The 18992-nt window shown below is 46.1% G+C and overlaps 1 protein-coding gene across 1 annotated transcript; it reads right to left on the bottom strand.

Moving 5' to 3' along the window:
* Positions 1-2343: 2343 nt before the first annotated feature.
* INCENP (inner centromere protein) lies at positions 2344-18465 on the bottom strand. Its single transcript, XM_075711852.1, has 17 exons — positions 18329-18465; positions 18129-18242; positions 16782-17575; positions 14750-14801; positions 14533-14566; positions 12543-12621; positions 11932-11983; positions 11494-11611; positions 11279-11413; positions 8824-8933; positions 8316-8436; positions 7421-7543; positions 6689-6861; positions 6305-6392; positions 4664-4777; positions 3312-3471; positions 2344-2568 (listed from the first exon to the last, which is right to left on the bottom strand). Exons 1-17 carry the CDS (start codon positions 18463-18465, stop codon positions 2354-2356), a joined length of 2619 nt encoding a protein of 872 aa, XP_075567967.1. The 3' UTR covers positions 2344-2353.
* Positions 18466-18992: the final 527 nt, after the last annotated feature.

Below are 18992 nucleotides of genomic sequence, written 5' to 3'. Positions count from 1 at the left end.
ATTTACTGAAATCCAGCCCCCAGGCAGGACACGCATCTCGCGCAGTGCCTCCAGGGAGGCCCAGCACAGGGTCAGGACTCAAACTGCAAACCTGGAGTCAGGCTGCACCAGAAAGCCCACGCACTTGGAGCTCAGGAAAGGCTGCCTGGGCAAACAGGAGTGAAAATTAAGAGAAATACCTGAAATCAAGAGCGAAAATATCTTTCTTAAAACCTTGAGGTTGTAATTTCCTGGAATTTCTACTTGTGTTTTTTTGTCTGTGTGTTTTTAAATACCAGTGCTCCAGTTCTATAGTGTGGCTGAAGTTCCTGCTCCATCTGCTGGTAGCAATTCTGAGTGTTTTCTAAAGTTGAACTACAGGGACGTAGGCTGGTTCAAGATCAATTCAAGTCATGTATTCCTTAGCAAAGATTTCTGGGAATATATCATCATGCCAAACTGTCCCTCTTCCAACTTCCAGAAAGAAGAGAAGAAAGTAAAACTAGTCAGCAAATTCTGCAGGGTTACCAAGGCACAAATATTTTCCACTGTAGCAGGAGTTATGAAGTTTTTCCTAGACAGAACATTCCTAGCTTAAGGAAACAGTGCAAAAAGCAACCCAAAAGGACAGAGTCCAAAATACTGCAGATTTTTCTAACAAAAAGCTGGGATGAGTCCAGAGAGAAGCCCAGAGGAGATGATTTAACTCGCTTTTATCAAACTGTCAGACATTCAAATAGCATTCAACTTTAAAGGTTTTGCCATTTCAGCAAGCTTTCTTACAAAAAGGTTACGTTCATTCTAAGATACAAAACTCAATCTACAGAGCATCTATCAAAGTACAATCATCTCGCAGATATAAACACCGATCGATAGCACAGCATCTAGCAGTTGATGTATTTAAATATAAAACCCCGCTTCATTTTCAAGACATTTGCTTGCAAACAGTTCATTAACTATATGCACAAGGAAAGGCAGAAGTCTCCTTACACGTTGTATAATCTCCGTACAGTGTGGGTTTTTTTAAAGGACCGAGTTGTCTGTACACAGAAACGGTGTTCTTCAGTCTTCTGCGTACTGAAATTGCAGCCATGAACACTCGCCCAACCTTTAAAACAAATCAAGCCACAAGAAAAAGACGAATCTGAGGTAAGAACCATCTAGGTTGCCCAATTTGCAGAAGACAGGCTTCCACGACAACCTACAGAAACTAATGTAACTGTTTCCCTTAAAATCGTGCAGTAAGTACTGTTCGACCGAGACCTCTACGCCCTCTATACAGGAGCTTGTTACAGAGAGAACACGAGCGCCTGTGCCATTTGCAAGTTAGGTATAGAAAGAATGACTAAAACACCAAGTGCTCTTGGAACTGAAATTCTGACATGATATTTTGCTGTTAAGAGGAAATGGTTTTGATAACAGTCCGTTTGACACTGCCTTATTGAACGTGAAGTGCAAAACAGACCTAGAAATAAAACCAGCTTTAATGCTGAACAAATGAAACGGCCAAGGGGAGAAAAGAGAAAGAAAGGGATTAAGGTTAAACTCATTCTTTCAATCCAATCTACGCCACAGACATGGAATTTAAATTAGAGAAACAAATTCTATCAGAACCTTTGTACAATTTCTCTTAATGAAGCCAGGAACAACAAAGCCTGCTTGCGCTACTCTGGGTATTCCTAGAGACATGATTACACTGAGGGTCACATCTCTCTCCAGCAACTGAAGAAAGGTTGATAAAATCCTCGGGGTATTTCAGCCCGAGCTGTAGTAACATCAGTATCAATCCAGTTTATGCACATAATTGTACTTGGTGTCGGCATGAAGTCTATTACTGAAAAATGAAACAATTAAATCATTTTGCAATTTGCAGGGGATGACGAAGACCACACCTGCTAATATCTTGCTTCTGGAGAACGTCAGTAGTGCCTGTTTGGATTTTACCCAAGATGCGCGCCGTGGCCCTCGGCTGTACGAGTACTCTGGCTTCAGCCACGAGGTGGGCAGGGACAGCACAGACACGCAGCTTTCACCTACCGCTGGCAGCTACTGCCAGGCCTGCTTGGCTGAAGAGGGGGATCATAGAGCTTGGTGATGCACTCTCATGACCTAGAGGTCTAAATCTTTGCCAGCCTAAAGCTAAGGACAAAAGAAGATGCACCTTTCCATGGCAGTATCTCCCAAAAGCTTGCTGTTTTGCCTAACAGCGAGAAAATAAGCCCCGAAAACAGAAAATGAAAGAGGCCCAGTAAGAGCTGACATTTATTCAATGCTAACACCTAAAGACTTACAGATATTGAACGGTAACTCTTTTCTCACCTAGAGAGACAGAAATGCATACCTACTGCTCCACAAGAAACAGCCACTGCCCACCTCAGTACTTCTGCAGGCTGCATGGCAGACCTAGAACCGATTTGGCACCTGGAAACGGCGGGGAGTTCCACACAGCAGAGCTTGTGCGCTTGAAGTAGCGCGGTTTGCTTTTGTAAAAGATGTCCTCCAGCTTGGGGCTTGCGATCACCCCAAAGAGTGCGTCAACGTTGGGAGGGTTGTAGTACTGGCGGATTACAGCTTGGCTAAGCTGATTCCCTGGAGAAACAAAAGATTAAATTTTCATTAATTTTTTTAATTGAAATTGTGGCGTAGGCTGTTTGTATGCAATGCGTCCCTGCTCTCCTCATCTCTAATCACACCGAGACTGCAAGTGGGAGAAATCCTGCAGTATTTGATGTTTTAAAGCACCCTGTTTAAGCCTAAAGCTTCAGCATAGATTACTGGGAGGGCAAATATTGCGTGTACTGAATTCTGTACAGGAACTAGAGTAAGTTTGCAAGAGGCAAGGTTTCTCAGCTTTTCTTCCTGCAGATACCATTAGTTTCCCTGCAACTTCTTAGTTCCCCCGGGGTAGGCAGAATATGAAATTATAGAACTGAGTATTTCACAGAACCAGAACAGCCGCCAGCCTGGAGCCTAGCCCGTGACATCTGGCATTACTTTGCTTTTTATAGATAAATCAATGTCAGGCAGGCTCAAGGCCACAGCACTAGTTCATAATTACTCCATTCACGCTGGCAGAATGACACTGGCAGCTCTGTTGAGGCAGTTTAAAAGAGCATTGTTCCCCAACATTGTCCCATGAAGCTCCCCAAGTGGTGGTGAAGCCCTTGACTCGGCACTCCAGCCACACTGCTAGAGGTTAGTACTTTCAGCTCAGCGTGCAAGTAGGAGGAACTGGGCAAAATCTGACACCAGGTCTTATTATCCGTTGGAGCAAAGCTGCAGTAGGGTTTGCTGGGGGCTCTCAGGGCAGATTTCAACCTGCTAACACATACCACTTGCCCAGGCAGGGATGGGCTTGCGAGGCTGGCTTTCATCATCAGTAGAGTCGTCGCTGTTCAGATCCAGACCATAGTTGTTTGGATTTATCGTGGGGGGCTTTGGCTCTTTCTGGGCCTGTGGAGTCATCTGGTATGAATTGCAGACAGGTGAATTCTAGAAGACAAATATATTCCAGAGGCGTTAGATGCAACAGCAGTGCTATGCTTCTGAGTTGCAGTGAGACCCTTGTAGACTGGAATACCTCAATAGTCCACCTCTTGCTTTACTGCAAATTTGCAAAACCTGAAGTTTGGCAGTTCTAAAGTTTTGACCCAAGAACTTGACCCAAGTTCTAAAGTTCTGACCCAATTACAACTTTGCATTGCCCTCTCCTGTTTAATTAGGCTGCTTAATTGGCTATGTATGGCATGAACAGCAATACATGCATCTAATATAGATACAGCAGTTCAAGTACGGCTTAAACGGAGTCGTTACATCCTCAAAGCTGGAGCTGAGTAATGTGCTTTAAATACTCTGCAACCAAACTTCTGGGCTTGTTTAATAACAGTAAACTCAATACTACCTTGCAGAGAATACGCACCTATCAGCTCAGGACAAACTGTATTGTAATTTTGATGGGAACAGCATGACTGAGGGAAACGCAAGGGATGAAGAAAAACTTAAACGTGCAAGTTTCACTAGCCATGAGTCAGTCCTTAACTAGAGGGACAAGTACCTCTAGAAAGCTGGAAACAGTTTTTCTTCCCCATAAGAGGCTGCCTTCATAGCTTTGTGTCCATTAATTTCAACTCATATTTCACTGGGTTTGCATTTAAAGATTAAAATCTTTAGCTTTGGAAGGAGATAAAGATCCACATATTTGTCTTCAACATTCAAGATATGTACCTCACCTCCAGGATCTTCTCAGCTTCCATGGGTAGTGAGGCACAAATGCAATACTATCGCACAGACTCTGCTGCCATCCTGTGGCTGCTTCCAACTTTGAACTTCAATAACGCTAATTCGGCATCGCTGCTGCCCGTGAGGTTCATCCAGTATTTAAAGAGCTTAGAAAGGCAAGGCAACTTTTACAGCCACTGCCTTATCCTGACAACAAGAAAATCCTGGCAAATACTTGCCACTTCCCTTTCCTCCTTTTCTCTCCCCAAAGGTCAATGAAATACACAAGGCCACCAGGAGTCAACCTCAGAAAAACAGGAAAAAAGTTTACAGAATCCCTTCATTATTGAAAGGGAATATAAAAAGCAGGGGGTAAAACTGCCCATTGTAACAGCACGTCAGTGCTGGAATCAAAGTTCTCTGATGTCATCCCCTAAAGAAATGTCACCAGAGAGAGCAGAATTACCTCTTTGTTTTCGAGGTGCTGTGTTTGGGCTATATCTTTAGCCTTTTGTTCCTCTGGCAGTTTCTTCTGTTCTTGTTCCTGCCTCTTCATCTCTGCTAGCCTCTGCTCCTCCTGCTGGCAAGCCAACATCACAAATGAATTAATCTTACGAACTAAGCTACGCTGTTAATCCAGGGATCCATTTTCTGATACGCACAAAAAAAAAATCTAAGTATCTAATTGCAAGTCTTCGTTGCTTGCGATGCTAAGGAGCACTTTAAACACAGGGCAGACAGTGAACAAATGCAATGCAACAGTTTCAGCTTTCCTCAAAGGGGCACAAGCAAATTGACCTTCCCATTTAGGAACATTAGTTGCCTTCCTCTGATAATGCAATGACCTCATGCTTTGAAAAAAACTTATCTTTAGGATGCAAACATCAGAAACCAGCTGACCACCTGCAGATGGAAAAGTCTGTGCTACTGATCTTAGCCTCTCTTTAGACTAATAAACAGTATTTTTAGAGGCCAAGTCATCCCATTGTACAGTAACCATCCCAAACAGGTCAAAAGACTCTCACCTATGAATGCTTAGTTTTTCCTACCAGATCTAAAGGAAACAAAGAGGCTGCTAACTCAAACAGTATACATCTAAAACCAAGTGAAATAAAGCCCACTCAGGCTTAAGGGCAGGACAAGTTGTACACAGGTCTACCACCAGCTGCCTGTCAACTTCATGAAGCTGACGGACAGGCTGCGGAGCTTGCTGGGCACGCAGGGATCCCCACTGAGGAATTCAGGTCCCTGAAGGTGGCTGGACAACTGCTGTCAGCATGCTAACACCACAGCTCTGCTAAGTGGAGTGACAATGATTTCAGGCAAACGTTGGACAATTTCCAACCAGCCATTCCAACCTTCTGTTCTTTGTCACAAATCATCTTGAAAGTGCAAGTTGTCCCAGATCCTATATAAACCAAAAAGCAACGGTCCAAATAGCAAAGTGTTTGCTGCTAATTCCCAGCAATTGTGTGCAAATCCTTCAGAAGGGACGTTCCAAAAGCTACCTGAACAACACCTGCGGGCTTTATCTCTGCTCCGGTGAAAATGCGTGCTGCGAGTTACGCAAAAACCCGAGCCTATCCAGCTGCAGTTGCTTTATTCAAATAGCTGCCAAGGCATCAAAACACCTTCCCTCTTCAACACCACAAGCAAAAATGCCTGCTTAGTTAGTCTATGCTGGTATGACCATTGCAGAAAATCACCTGACAGTCTACAGTCTGTACTTGCGGTTCTGCTAAAGGTGGCACAAATGTAAAATTGAGATGCTGCTTCTGAAAAGCCTGGGATTAGTTATTGTTTGATATCAAGAGATGTACAGATACACCTTGGCACAGTAAGGAGGAAAAGCCAAAAACCTCACTTCAATTCAACGTGTGCGTTATCTGTCCCTTCTTCTTGCGCTGCTGCCATCTAAAGACAGCAAGCATACCTTCTGAAACGGACAGAGAACAGACTCTGGGTAAAAGCACCTTTGGGTGGCTCAAGTTTAGAAGTGCAACAACTCACTCATCAGGGTTCTTCACAGCTCGGCTGCTCCTAACAGTAACGGCCCCTGAAGTCAGATCCGTGTGGCTCTACCCACCTACAAAAAGAGAGTACTTACTTCTTTCTTCATCTCCTTGTGGAGCTGTTCCTTAGCAGCCAACGCTTCCTTCTGCAGGCGAGCAGCCTTCTCCTGCTGTTCGCGTAGCCTGAGAACCAAAGCAACAGACCATTACTCTCAAAACTACACAGGGGTACCCTCCCATCCAGTGCCTGCTGCAAACCCCTCTTTTTCTCAGAGCTTTTCAGGGCACTCCCCACCATACTTCCTACATTATTGAGCCCAGAATTTCTTCTTGGCAGCTCAGTATCCATGATGGTCCAGAGTTGCGCTGACAGCACAAAGTAGTTCTTCACTGCTTGAGCCTTTCACTAGTGCCCTCTGCTCCCGCTTCTTTTCAAAGTCCCAGCACAGAATTTGGTACATAAATGGATATTGTCTTACTTTTCCGCCTGGATCCTCTCCTGTTCCTTCTTCCTCTCCAGCTCTCTCTCTGCAGCCAGCTGTTTCTCTCTCTCCTGTTCTGCCTGTCTCTGCTCAGCAATCTTCTTGGCACGTTCCTGTTCCTCTTCCTTCCTCTTCTGCATTAGCTCTTTGTGCCGACGTTCCTCCTCCTCCTGGTAAGCCCAACAAGGCAGTTACTCACCTTACATTGTACAGGAACAGGCTCCAGAATAAAGGAGCAGGAACACCTTATTTGAGCCAAGTCTCTAGCACCTATCACTACACAGCAGGGAAACAACTCAGGGCTGAAGTCCCAGTGCTTTCAAGGTAGGTGCATCATCTCTCCAGCTATTTCAGTGCCGGCCTTTCCCTGCCCACAACGTGCCCCAAAGGGCCTAATGGCCACCATGCTCTGGACCTCTGAAAGACAGGTTTAACTGAGAGATTTTAATACTTGCCGATCCACAAATTAAGGTCTTTAGTAAGAATCTGTCCAGAACTGCGGAAGAAATGTGGGTCACAACCACCACCAACAGCTTACTGCGTATTGCAAGAGGAAGCAGGAAGCATGACACTGTGGAGAGCTTTAAGGACAAAGCCTCTCCGCTATGCTAATTTTCACTCAGTTGGTTCGTGTTAGTACTCCCGCTGGATTCCTTGCTTACAAAGACTGTGGCAGATTGCGGCCATTCTAATTGCATGCAGGACGATAGGATGGGCTCCAGCACGGACCTGCTGCAGTGCTTTTTGTTTTCTGGCCTCTTCATCATGCCTGCGCCGGGCCTCTGCTTCTTCCATTTTCTTGGCAGCTGCTTTCTTTTTGATTTTCTCTTCTGCCAACCTTTCTTCCCGCACCTAAGACACACACATAGCTAACTGAATACCTAAGTCTCAGATGGGACAGTTCTCTGTGCATGTGAAATATCATAGCAGTAAGTTTCGAAGATGCAGAGCTCCCACCCTCTCACGGGGCAAAAGCTTCCTTTTTTGCCACCAGGAGCCGAGGGGACCTGTGCTTTATTTTAAAAAGGTAATATTTAGGGAAATGACCTTCTTTTACATCTCCACAGGAAGAGCTGATCCTATTCTGCTATTTATGTATCTAATACCACAAAAGCCATCAGAATATATTCTCAGAACCATGAAATAAGAAAAGCAGATGGAGATAATTAAAGCAGACAAATTACTGCTATGGTCACATGTGCAAATTGTCTTGTATCTTGTCTCAGATACAAGAAAGGGTCTGGAGGAAGCACGTTTATTTTCACCTCTTCGTCTATTAGTCAGATAAAAGAACAACAACAAGTAAATAAAGCCTCAGGGCCATTAGGCTGGCTTTATCTACCTGAAGTTCTTCTCCCATCTGACTAACAGAGCCTTAATAAAGCCCATTGAGATTTATAATTCTGGAAAATAAGGGCTTTCATCTGCCATTTGCTGTAACCAAGAGAGAGGCAGTCACTCAGAATCACCAAGTTTCTGGAAAGTTCTTTATGCCACTGTTCTCCAGTTCATTCTCTTGATTTCAAGCAGCCTCTCCTTCTGGAAGGCACACTCGTGTGGCATCATCTACCTCAACAGATTATTTATTCTCCCAAATAAACTCTCTAGGTATATTGGGCCTTACCTTCTCCGTCTTCTCATCAAACAGAGCTATCTTCTGCTCAATGCGCCTTTTCCTCTCTTCCTCCATTTGCTCTGCCCGTTCCCGAGCTTGCAGCACTTTGCGCAGGCGCTCCTCACGTTTCCTACAGGACACAGGGCAACCTTATCATTGTGGTCCAGCTACACGAGTTCCTTACAACTCAAATACAAGGCCAACAGACACAGCTCTTGGGCAGCATGAAATTCAATGAACCAAATACAGCATTCATTTAAACATTAGCAATATTTTTAAGCTCCATCTGAGACAGAATACTTAAGATGAAAAGCTGAGGAAGCAGTTGGCTAGGATAGTTAACTTTTTATTAGCATTCTAGATAGATACTATGGGAACAAATACTGTCTTTGTGGTGTGAGAGCAAGCCAACAAGAATTTTTGCTGCACATATGGACTCTGCACGATAAAGACTTAGATACAGGGACCTACAGGCGCAGAGAGAGCAGTCCAGACAAGGCAGAAAGCATATACTCACAGCTTTGCCTCTTCTAGTCGCCGTTTCTTTTCTTCCTCCAGTTTTTGTTTTCTCAGCTGCTCAGCTTCTTGCTTTCTCCTCAGAGTCTCTAGCTTCTGTCTCTCCTTTTCCTGATGTGGATTGAAATGTGATTATATCCACCTGCCAGGGCTGCTTTCTACCTCAACTTGCTCAGGTTAAGTAAGGGCCCACAGGAAGGAACACCAAGGAACTGCAACCAGAACCAAGGGATGGTGACAACCCTGAAACAGAGCTCAGGTAGCCTGTGATGTGGTCATGGATGTTTGGGAACAGATGCGATGGAAAACAAGGCAGTGGTGTTAACATTAGAGAGCAAGAGAAGAAGCTGGGAAGTTGAAACAGAAGCATCAGCCCCTGAAGTCCAGGCAGCTTCCGCAGATTGCGGACAGACAGCACTCTGATTTATGTTGGTAAAAAGAACCGAAAAAGCAGTACTAATGCTTGGCAATGATACTAACTTCCTGCAGCGAGTGTGGGGGACAGATGGTGCTCTAGGAAACACCTTGCTTGCTTCAACTCAGAGCTCCCACTGGCATCTTTGCTTCCCACAAAGCTTTATGTCATGGTAAACCACCACCATTTAGACAGAGTGCTTACAGCTTGTTTCAAGCACGCAGTCAGCCCCATATGTCATCTAGACAGAAATGAAGGGCATTTTTCTAATTTTTCTAAACAGTCCAGCTAACTCAGCCTAAGTATACTGCCAATTAGAAGAGGAAGATCCAGCCATCCCTACAGTCACAGCAAACAGATTAAGATAAACTAATTCAATGCCAGATTCGATACTGCAGATGCCTCGTTATGACAGGCCTGGTCTTACTACAAACCCATTAATAAGCACAGTGAAATATTCAAGTGATTACCTTATGCTAGGCTCCATGTTGCAAACAATTGGTGTCATTAGTATCTAAACTGGCTAATTTAAAACTAACGATTATATCTTATTGCTCTGGTGCTATTTAGTTTTGTTTAGCCCCCACATGGAAAAAGTCCTGAGGGGAAGTTGCCCGCACTGGAATGAAACCTAAAATACAACATTCAACGAACCGACAGCAACAAAGGATGCACCAGTCAGAAGACTCTTTTCTCATCATATTAGCTCCTTTGCCAATGCGGACGCTAACGTCAGCAGGAACACCAGTGAGATTGAAGCTTGAATCCTTCACTACTTCCTAATGCAGACTTCTCTGATCTGCTGGAGTACAGCAAGACTCTCTAAGCAGTGCAGCCATGACAGCTTTAAGCAATACAAAGAAGTTCTGATATTAGGTTGCCGAATATAAGCTAGATGCAGGAAAACCAGTTTCCGCAGGATGCCCTCCTCTCCCTCCCCAACTCTCCTGCAAGTGAAAACAAGCCCTAGGACTGCCTTATTTTGCAGGCAAGTTGTTGGGTATTAGAAGTATGAGCAATCTATTCTCAGCATGCCAGCTTCTAGCATGTCCCTAGGTGCATCCATGAACCTACACCCTTGTACTTGCCTGACACCGTCAAAGCACTATTCTGGAATAGGAACTGCTGCACACTGATCGAAACCTGCTTTTCCTTGAACACCGGCTTCTCTTCCGAGTTAAATACCAAATCTAAATGCAGATCAGGTAAGAGCGAGGGCTGCGCATCAGTGATGCAGGTAGTGTTCCTACTGCAAGTCCAGCCCGTGTAATTAACGATCATGATTTATGACCAAACTGTCCTGTGTAAGCAGAACACAGAGAAAACCAACTCCCTTTGGAAATCTAGAACCAGATCTTCTCAAATGCCATCCACCCAAACAAGTACTCTGCTTGGGGTACAGGAGCTTCCCCTGTGATGCTGTAAACCTCATTGTATTCACGTATTTCATGTATTGCATAGGCAGAGGCATCTGCCTGCAAACAGCAAAGGTGTGTCGTTTGTCCTTGCTGGTTGCAACAATTATATTACATTGCTATTGATGCCTATTAGATTTGGACGCTGGCATACTCGTCTCACTGACCCAGCAGTCTCCTTTTCAGGACAGCCTCATGCTTCTTCCTGCTTCGAAGGTCTGAAAAACCTCAGAACATCAGAAGTTTGGATTTAAGAGGCATTTCCTCAGATCTCACTTGTTAGAAAAGTCCTAGAAAGGAGACTTTAGATGTGCAGACTTCAGTTATATATACACACCTCAACTGCAGTCTTCAAAATCCCCTTGATTTTCATTTCCCAGTTTTCCCTCCCAACTGTTACTTGCTAATACCAGAGGGGAATGTTACAGTAATAAAGCTTAGAGTCCAAATTAGAACTCTTTAGGAAGCTGACTATTCACAATTTTATTTAGTTTATGTAAGTGTAAAGAGACAGCTTAAAGTTACTCCTTAGTTTAATATGGATTGAAAAGTTTCTTCCACGCCTGTGCTTTAACTTAGACACTCATCAGACCATCACATACGAGCTTACAACAGTCTCATCTTACCTTGGGATCAGATTGGAGAGGAGTGTTGTGCCTGATAAAAGATTTTATTACTCCATTTCTCCCCACAGAGTTTGGTGTCATGAGGAGCTGGTTCTTCTGCACAGTGTGCAAAAATGTTCTGAAAGGACGTACAACCTATGAGAACACCAAAAACAATCCTCAGGAGTGTAAGAAACATGTCTTGGTGAAGTACATCAGGGTTACAAGGATCTTACTTTGCTGGCTGGAAAGGTAGGGGATGGGGTCTTTCTTCTCAGAGGAGAAAGCCCTCCGTCTTCTGCTTGCTGATTGTCATAGCGTTCATCCACAGCTCTTTTGTAACTTGGCTTTCTCCTGTGAGAAACATATAGTCCGTCATACATGGCAAATCCTCCTGATTGTCTCAAAGTCAGGTTTAAAAAACAGGCCATAAAACTATCCTAGCTTAAAAGGTATTTCATTGTGTATACACAAGCAGATATCCAAGAATGGATAATGTGATAGAAGATACAAATTGAATCCTCTTTTCACAGAGGCAGAGAAACCTTATTGCAAAAGTTTTATAGTCACAAAACACTGAAGCCATTTAACAATGTTTCAGTGTTGAACCTGCTTTGAACTGGACTACAGATCTCCAGAGGCACCTTCCAACCGGAATGATTCTACAAACATACCTGGCACTCTGGGGTGGTTCCTGGGTCTCCCCATTCTTTTTTAAGTTGTTTTCTGAAAGAAAACATAGCTACACAGTTAGTTCTAGCAGAAAAAAAAAAAAAAATCCCTTCTGACACAACTTTGAAAGCAGACAACAGATTTAGCAGCTCACTAAATAGCAAAAAAACTGCCATGAATTATGCACAGCAGGACCTTTCTTGCTTTCAGCAAGCAACCGCACAGCACCATTCAAACCTTGAAACACAAAATAAAGCAAAGCAGTCTAAAGTAATCTGTGGCATGCAGTTTGCACTAATGCAATGCTATTGTGTTCTGCACAGATACAGAACAACTGCTTTCTTCAGAAACGGGGTTCAACTGGGCCTCCCACAACCTGGAGAACAGGCATCCCTCCATCTTCATTTCCATGTGCTTCCCAGGGTGGAAAATAATGCCAGCACAGAATTTCCTAACTGCTAATCTCTTGAAACAAATCCTCGCTTGCCAAAGATTAGATTAGTCTTTCAAACTGGCCTCTCAAATTAACTGGCCAATCTTTCAAACTTCCCAGTCAGCCTCCCAACAAAGTGATGACTTTAAAATTTGGCCACAAAAATCCTCTGGAAGCTACCATTGTTGCTCGTCTCCTGCGGTTGTTCGTTTCTGCTGACTGTTTGAGAGCGAAGTGACATTCGCAGACTTTGGGGATTCTGTAGGAAAAGCAAATGGGTTTCAGCACAATTCTCACACAGAAACAGCCAATTACTGTTTCAAATCGTGATGTCATTCTGACAAGGACACTGTCTGCAATATTACCAGAGAATGCAAAACCACATGCATAGTATAAAGTATCGGTGCCAGTACCCAGAGTGAAGTCCTAACCTCCAGCTGTGAAAAATACCTTGGGACACCATCTTGTTAAATTCCTTGAGGTCACGTCACTACTAGAAGCACAGACATCAACAGAACACAAGTATCTGCAATGAGGGATTGACTGCTTAAACTGAACAAACTCATAAACTATTAAGGACAAAAGCATTTCAAGTTGGAAATCTGTTTATGCTTGCTGGACTTCTGGCAAAGAGTCAGGCAGCGCTCATTTTACTTAGCAGAGACGAATGGACAAACAGGGAGACAGCAAAGACAAACAGCTCATTTCCTTGATTTATCTGTTTCTCTTATGAATGCAATATGCATTGCTATTTGCCGCCTTTGCACTTAGACCGATGCAAAATTCTGTTGTGATAATGGGTTTATATGCCCGGGAGAGAGCAGGCAATGGCTTTTGAAATCTGCACTCTGCAAGCAATACAAGCATTAACTCCACTCCCCAAACCCATGTTGGCCAGCGTGTAGGCTGGCAGACACTAAGGAGTTGGGAAGAGAAGAAAAAAAGTGTGGAAACTTTATCCTCCCCAAATGCTTCCATAGAGTCTTAGGATAAGGCTGGGTATAGGAAGCGTCTTGCAGCCCAACAGAAGGACGTCGATCTAATTAATTCAAGATCAGGCCTGAGAAGAATCTGACCTTTAAGTAACAGCATGCATACAAGTACTGTCTTTATATGTCCTTATATTTTCTGGTTTGAGAAGGTTGCTGAGTCACCGCATTTTCACACTGCTCACAGCTCCCAAAGGAAGGCTCTGGCAGAAACCAAACCATGTTTGGTTTGCCAAGAACACTGCTGATAGATAGGTAGATGGGGTAAGGTAACCTGGTGCCATCGGCTAAGAACGGGACAGGCTACAAGGTCCCACTCCCAACAGCGGTGGTATAGAAATAAAAGATGAGGATCAAGGATAGATCAAATACACTACATGGACCAGACTGTATTTATAAATTCATCAGGGTACAGAAACAAAAGATACGAGTCCTCTATTCACAGATCTGCAAAGCAGTTGGTTAATTTTTCCCTTCTCCCCATTTTCCCTTTAAGCTTTTCTACAATTGTAACTCAGGCAAGCTAAAAGTCCAGAGGCCCTAGGAAAACTGAGTTTATTTGAACTTCTGCAGATCTACTGACAAGCACAGCCATAAAAGCATGTGTAAGCCTGTCCTTGCTTACAGAAGTGCTTAAGGCCACAGAGCTCTACTCCATTAATTCAGTCTTTGCTTACTGAAAATTATTCTGGACAAAACACTGACATAATCCTGGGATTTCTTCCTCAGGAGGGCAGTGAGAATTGTGGAGGGATATGTTTTGATGTGAACGATATTTACAAATTTCTGTGGTTGTCTCAAGACAAACTGACAAGCTTTGAATAATCTGCAGGACTAATGAAAAGGTCAAAAGAAGCTTTAAAAATACAGAAATAGTAATAGCGTACAAACTCTGTCCAACTGAAAGAAACTTCCCTGAATTATAAGGTTATTTATCTGTACAGATTCAGGATTGAATTTTGATACAACTAATCTCTAGCCTATGTGTAGGCTCACACACGTATGCGATCTGAGTGCTCCGTGCCTTCTTTATTCAAGTGCTATGCAGCAGGTTGACTGAGTCTGGCGATCTGTGGCCAGAGCTCCCCGATTCCCCAATAACAAATGAGAGGTGTATTCAACACGTTTTGCTCACAAGTCCATACAAACAGAAATGCTTTTAATCTCTGCTCAAATCTTACCAACTTGGTGGGGGTACAAGGTCCAGGAGGAGGCCTAGGGGGAAAAAAAAAAAAAGAAAAAAGGCAGCCACGTTTAATAACATCAAGGAAACTGAGAAGCCACTTGTTATCTGCAAGCAGTGCATTTTATACCAAGAATGCCACTGTAAAAAAAAAAAAAACCAAACACCTCCAAGCAGGATATTAAGGATAAAGAAATATCTTAAAGTGGTCTCACCCAGTTTTGAGAACTGTTTCTTCATCCTCCGGCACCTCTCCAGAGCTGGAGGCTGCAGGAAAAGAAAAAAAAATGCCAGAGCTATAACATACAGGTGCAGGCCAAAACTGTTGTGGAGGCATTTGCTCTGCCTCCTGGGTTACCTGCGATTCAAATGCATGCTGCTACAAGTAAGGGCAGCTGAATATACCTAAGTAGCACTAGAGAAAATGCTGCCTGCAATTTTAATATAAGAAAGCAGATGTTTTCAATTATAGATGAGCTCAAAGCGATATTCAATGAGCTTATGTTAAGCATGCCTAGGTTTGGGCTTAGGCTTATTTTGCAGGGCCACATCCAGACATTAGCAGTAGTTAAAACCAGCGTTATTTACAGTCAGAGTGCTGCTTCCTCCTAAGCATTCCAGCTGGCTCAGTGGTAGCGAGCTTTTAAGTACCAGCACAGCCGGAAACTGCTGTTAATAATTAACACAGCGATGCAGCTTCAGCCCGAGCGGAGTATGCAAGGGCAGACTTTGCATAGCCAGAGTGTGTGAGCATGTAGCCTGCTGCCATGCTTCCATTGCAGCTGTTATCGAAGGAAGCACAAACACACGTGCTGTACACATATCCAGAGCGAGATCTGATGCATCGGAGATGCGGCAGACACACTCTGCAGTCGATTAAGGTGCTTTGGGCTTTCAAGCATTAAAGAGCTCAAATGGAGCTGCCTGAAACATCTCAGTTCCTCTCATCATATCTGGAAATTTTGACTAGGCAGAAGAACAATTGTGTCAAGTAGTGCAGAGGGAAGAAATAAAGCCTCCCTTAAGCCTCCCAGGTAATCCAGATCCAGACAATACAGACTGATCATTTAAACTGGGCAGATAAAGCTTCTTTAGTGCCTCTTCAAAGTTACAGACGAGAAGACTTCCCTACAGTTTCCTTTTTTACTGAGGGAGCCCTCAACACTGAGCTTAGAAACCCACACAGAACTCCACACTACCCTGTTACCAGCAGGAGAAACCCTGTAGTGGGGACTGCAGTGCTCTGGTTCTGCAAAAACATTTAACTAGAACAGTTAAATTGGTATGGAAAAAAAACCAACACTGAAGTGCTTCTCCAAATATATCCTTCTACAGCAAAAACGGGATAACTCTTCAAGAAAAGTCAGTTTTATACAGCACAAACCCCACATAGCTAGAACACTGCGGATGAACACATTACAGTAACGTTAGTTCAGCTGTATTAGTTCTCCCTTCAAAGCATGCTGTGCAAAAAAGCCAATCTCTCCTCAACATCAAATTGCGTGGAAGAGGTTCTCTTGCATCACCTGCATTTCAGGAGCCATTTACTAGTCCACCACTTACTAGCCACTTATTTCCCTCAGCTTGAAAGAAAAGAGAGGTTATATCTATCACCTTGTTCTCCTGCACTAAGTCCAATGCTTGCATTCCAGTAGCACGGAAGAGCTTTTAAATCAGTTTGTCCTTCACCAAAACCTGCCTCTATTGCAAACTGTGCAAGTTTGGAAGACTTGTAATAAATTTCCAAAGTTCAGCCTCAAAATTCCCTTCTCAAAAGAGAAGCTCTAGAACTAGCAGCCAGATTCTGTTTAAAGAACGGTGAATTTGTGACCCCCACCTCATTTCCCAGAGAAGGTGCAGGCCTTTGTGAGAGCCCATAACCCTCTTAAGCAGCCACCAGCAGCAACAAGCCCAGCTCACCGGCTAGCTTCCTCTGTAACTTTGCAAGCTACCACCACAGAAACTCAGAAGACATCAAGGCTGTTCTCCCAATTGATTTACAAGGCTGAATTCATAGGCCACGAACTAGCAGTTACCTGGGTTTCTCTATTCACATAGGCCTCTAGAAAGCCAGTTAGAACATCCACGCTTAATTGCAGCTTGTCTAGCCTAGGAAGATCAGCTGCTGCACCCAAACTGAAGAACTAGCCCCATAACATTGTTTTCCTTCAGCAGCAAAAAGCAGTAGATCAACAAAAAGGGGAGGAACGGTGCCAAGCAAACTCATCTGGTGACATTCAAACTCACCATCCATGCAACTGGAGGACACAGATGACTGTCGAGCTGCCTTCCTCTTGACCATTGCCCTGGTGACAGATTTCCGGATCATACTTTCCCTCTTGCTGGCTAGTGAGTATTTCTCTGCCAAGGAGGTTCTGCGAGTCATGGAAGTTTTACCCATCAGACTTCTGCGCACGGAGCGACGGCTCAGCCTAGAGCCTGTCGGAGTCCCTGGGCTATCCCTCATGTGCTGGGAAGGCTCCCTACCAGCCCCCTCTTGTACCTGAGCACAGTCATCTACTTCCTTCAGGCTAGGCTCTTCACTTAAAGTGAATGTAGTATTCGCTGCCTTTGCTGTCTTCAGCATCGATGGAGCCTCACTTTCTCCCGCATCATTTGCCTTGGGGGTATGAGGGACCATCAGCTCAGAGGCTGCAGGCACAAGCGGCAGTTTGGCAACCCTGCTTTCCTGGGGAGAGCCATCACCTGAGCTCAGGAGGATGGCCCTGGAGAGCTTCTCTGCTGGTTTAGATGCGCTTTTCTGGAGGTGTATCTCAGTGCTAACGCGATCACTGATATCAGCTTCTACTGGGGGAACCTTCCCTTCTACTTGCTGGACAGTAGGGCTCGCGGGAGGGACCTCAGGAAGGACCTCTGAGCTTTTAGCAGATGCTGCAGCCTGGGATCTTGTCACACGTTGGGGTGGAGAGACTTCTTTGGCCTCAGCCCTGATTAGTTCCAGGTTTTCTTTATTTCGGAGTCGTTGAGAATATCGCGTGGACGGTACCAGTTTGAGGCTGCTATTCCTCCTTCTAGATAATCTAACAACAGAAAGAGCGCGTTGGACTGGAACCGGATTCAGGGATAGACCAAAGCCCTTCCGTGCACAAACGGGAACGCGCAGAGAGGCAAAGCTGAAACAGCTGGGCCAAGCGCCTCGCAGAGCTCAGTGCACACGGAGCTGCAGAAAGCGGCTAATGCAGAGTAACGGGCGTACATAATCGCTTTAGAGCGGAAGAGATAACGATAGAAAGAAGAACCAGGGGTACAAAATGGAAGCGGGTGGCACAAGCGGCGCTCTTCGGGCGAAGCACGCTGTCCCGCCGCGCTGAGGCCGCTGGGCTGCGGAGCGCGGCCTCCAGCCAGGCCTTTAGCGTCCGGATGAACGGGGGAGCATCCCGGGACAGGCCGCGGCCACCTCCGTGCGACCTTTTGCGGCGGATTTTCTCAGCCTCCGCCGGGCTCCCTCCCTTCTCCCGGCGCCGAGGCGAGCCTCTGCGCTTTACCCGCAGCCCACCCGTCCCCTCCCAAGCGGCACTCCCCGCGTTCCGGCTCCCCCGGCCCCTCCCCACGGCAGGGCCCCGGCGGGCCTACCTCTTCCTGCCGGGCTCCTGGTTCTCCTCCTGCAGGGCGGAGAGGCGCTTCCTCCGCTGCCGGTTCTTCTGCGACGGCGTCTTGGGCATCAGCTCCGGCTCGTCGCTGTAGTGGCTGCGCGGGGAAGGGGAGAGGCGGGGGGGTCAGCGCGGGGAGCGGCCGGTAACGGCGCAGTGTCGGCGGCGGGGGGGTATCGGTACCTGCTGAACATCCTGGCCGCCTCCTCACGGATCTCCTCCAGCCACACCAGGTCGGTGTCGTCCACCTGCCGCAGGAACTCCGCCAGCCGCCGGTTACACACGGCCGGCAGCTGCGCCGGGCCCCCCGCCGCCGCCATCGTTGCCGCCGCCATCATCGCCCCAACGGCCCGCGCGCGCGCCCCCGGCCCAGCCCCGCCGCCCGCCTCCAATTCAAACCTAGCGCCCGCCTTCCGCCCCGCCAACGTCACCGCCGCGCCAGCCTATCGCCGCCGCGCCAGCCTGCGGCCGCCGCTCCGCCCACCCCAGCCCGCCCTCCCCATTGGCTGCCAGGCGACACGGGAGCGCTCAAAATCGGCTCCCTTCTGCTCGCCGGTCTCTGTGGTGGCGGAGGACTCGGCTTGGAAGGCGGGGCTTGGAGGGGCAGGCAAATAGGCTGCGGGGCTTTAACGGCGGGGGAGTGATGGATGTGGGCATTGGCCAATAAGAGGCCCCGTCTCGGGGCGGGGGGGGGGGGGCGCGCGCTGTGATTGGTGGAGGCCGGAATGATCTTGGGGCGGGAGGGGGAAGCCGCGTTTGTGAGGGCGCGGCGGGTGGGCTGTCTGTCGGTCCGAGCGGGGTGCTGGCGGGGAAGCGGGTCTCGGCCCCGGGGGGCTGCTCCGCCTCG

The sequence above is a fragment of the Pelecanus crispus genome, chromosome 6 (assembly GCF_030463565.1).
Source record: "Pelecanus crispus isolate bPelCri1 chromosome 6, bPelCri1.pri, whole genome shotgun sequence".
Classification (NCBI taxonomy): domain Eukaryota; kingdom Metazoa; phylum Chordata; class Aves; order Pelecaniformes; family Pelecanidae; genus Pelecanus; species Pelecanus crispus.
Note: the sequence above shows the minus strand (reverse complement) of the source record. Positions and strands in the feature narration are given on the sequence as shown.

Bases quoted from the DNA above. Each gene is read 5' to 3' on its own strand.
- INCENP (XM_075711852.1), bottom strand. From the start codon at position 18,465: ATGGCGGCGGCGGGGGGCCCGGCGCAGCTGCCGGCCGTGTGTAACCGG. The intron at 11,612-11,931 runs GTATGTTTGTAG...TGTTTCTCACAG, and splicing joins GAACCACCCCAGAGTGCCAG to GAGAAAGCCAAGTTACAAAA. The intron at 4,778-6,304 runs GTAAGTACTCTC...TTGGCTTGCCAG, and splicing joins ACAAGGAGATGAAGAAAGAA to CAGGAGGAGCAGAGGCTAGC.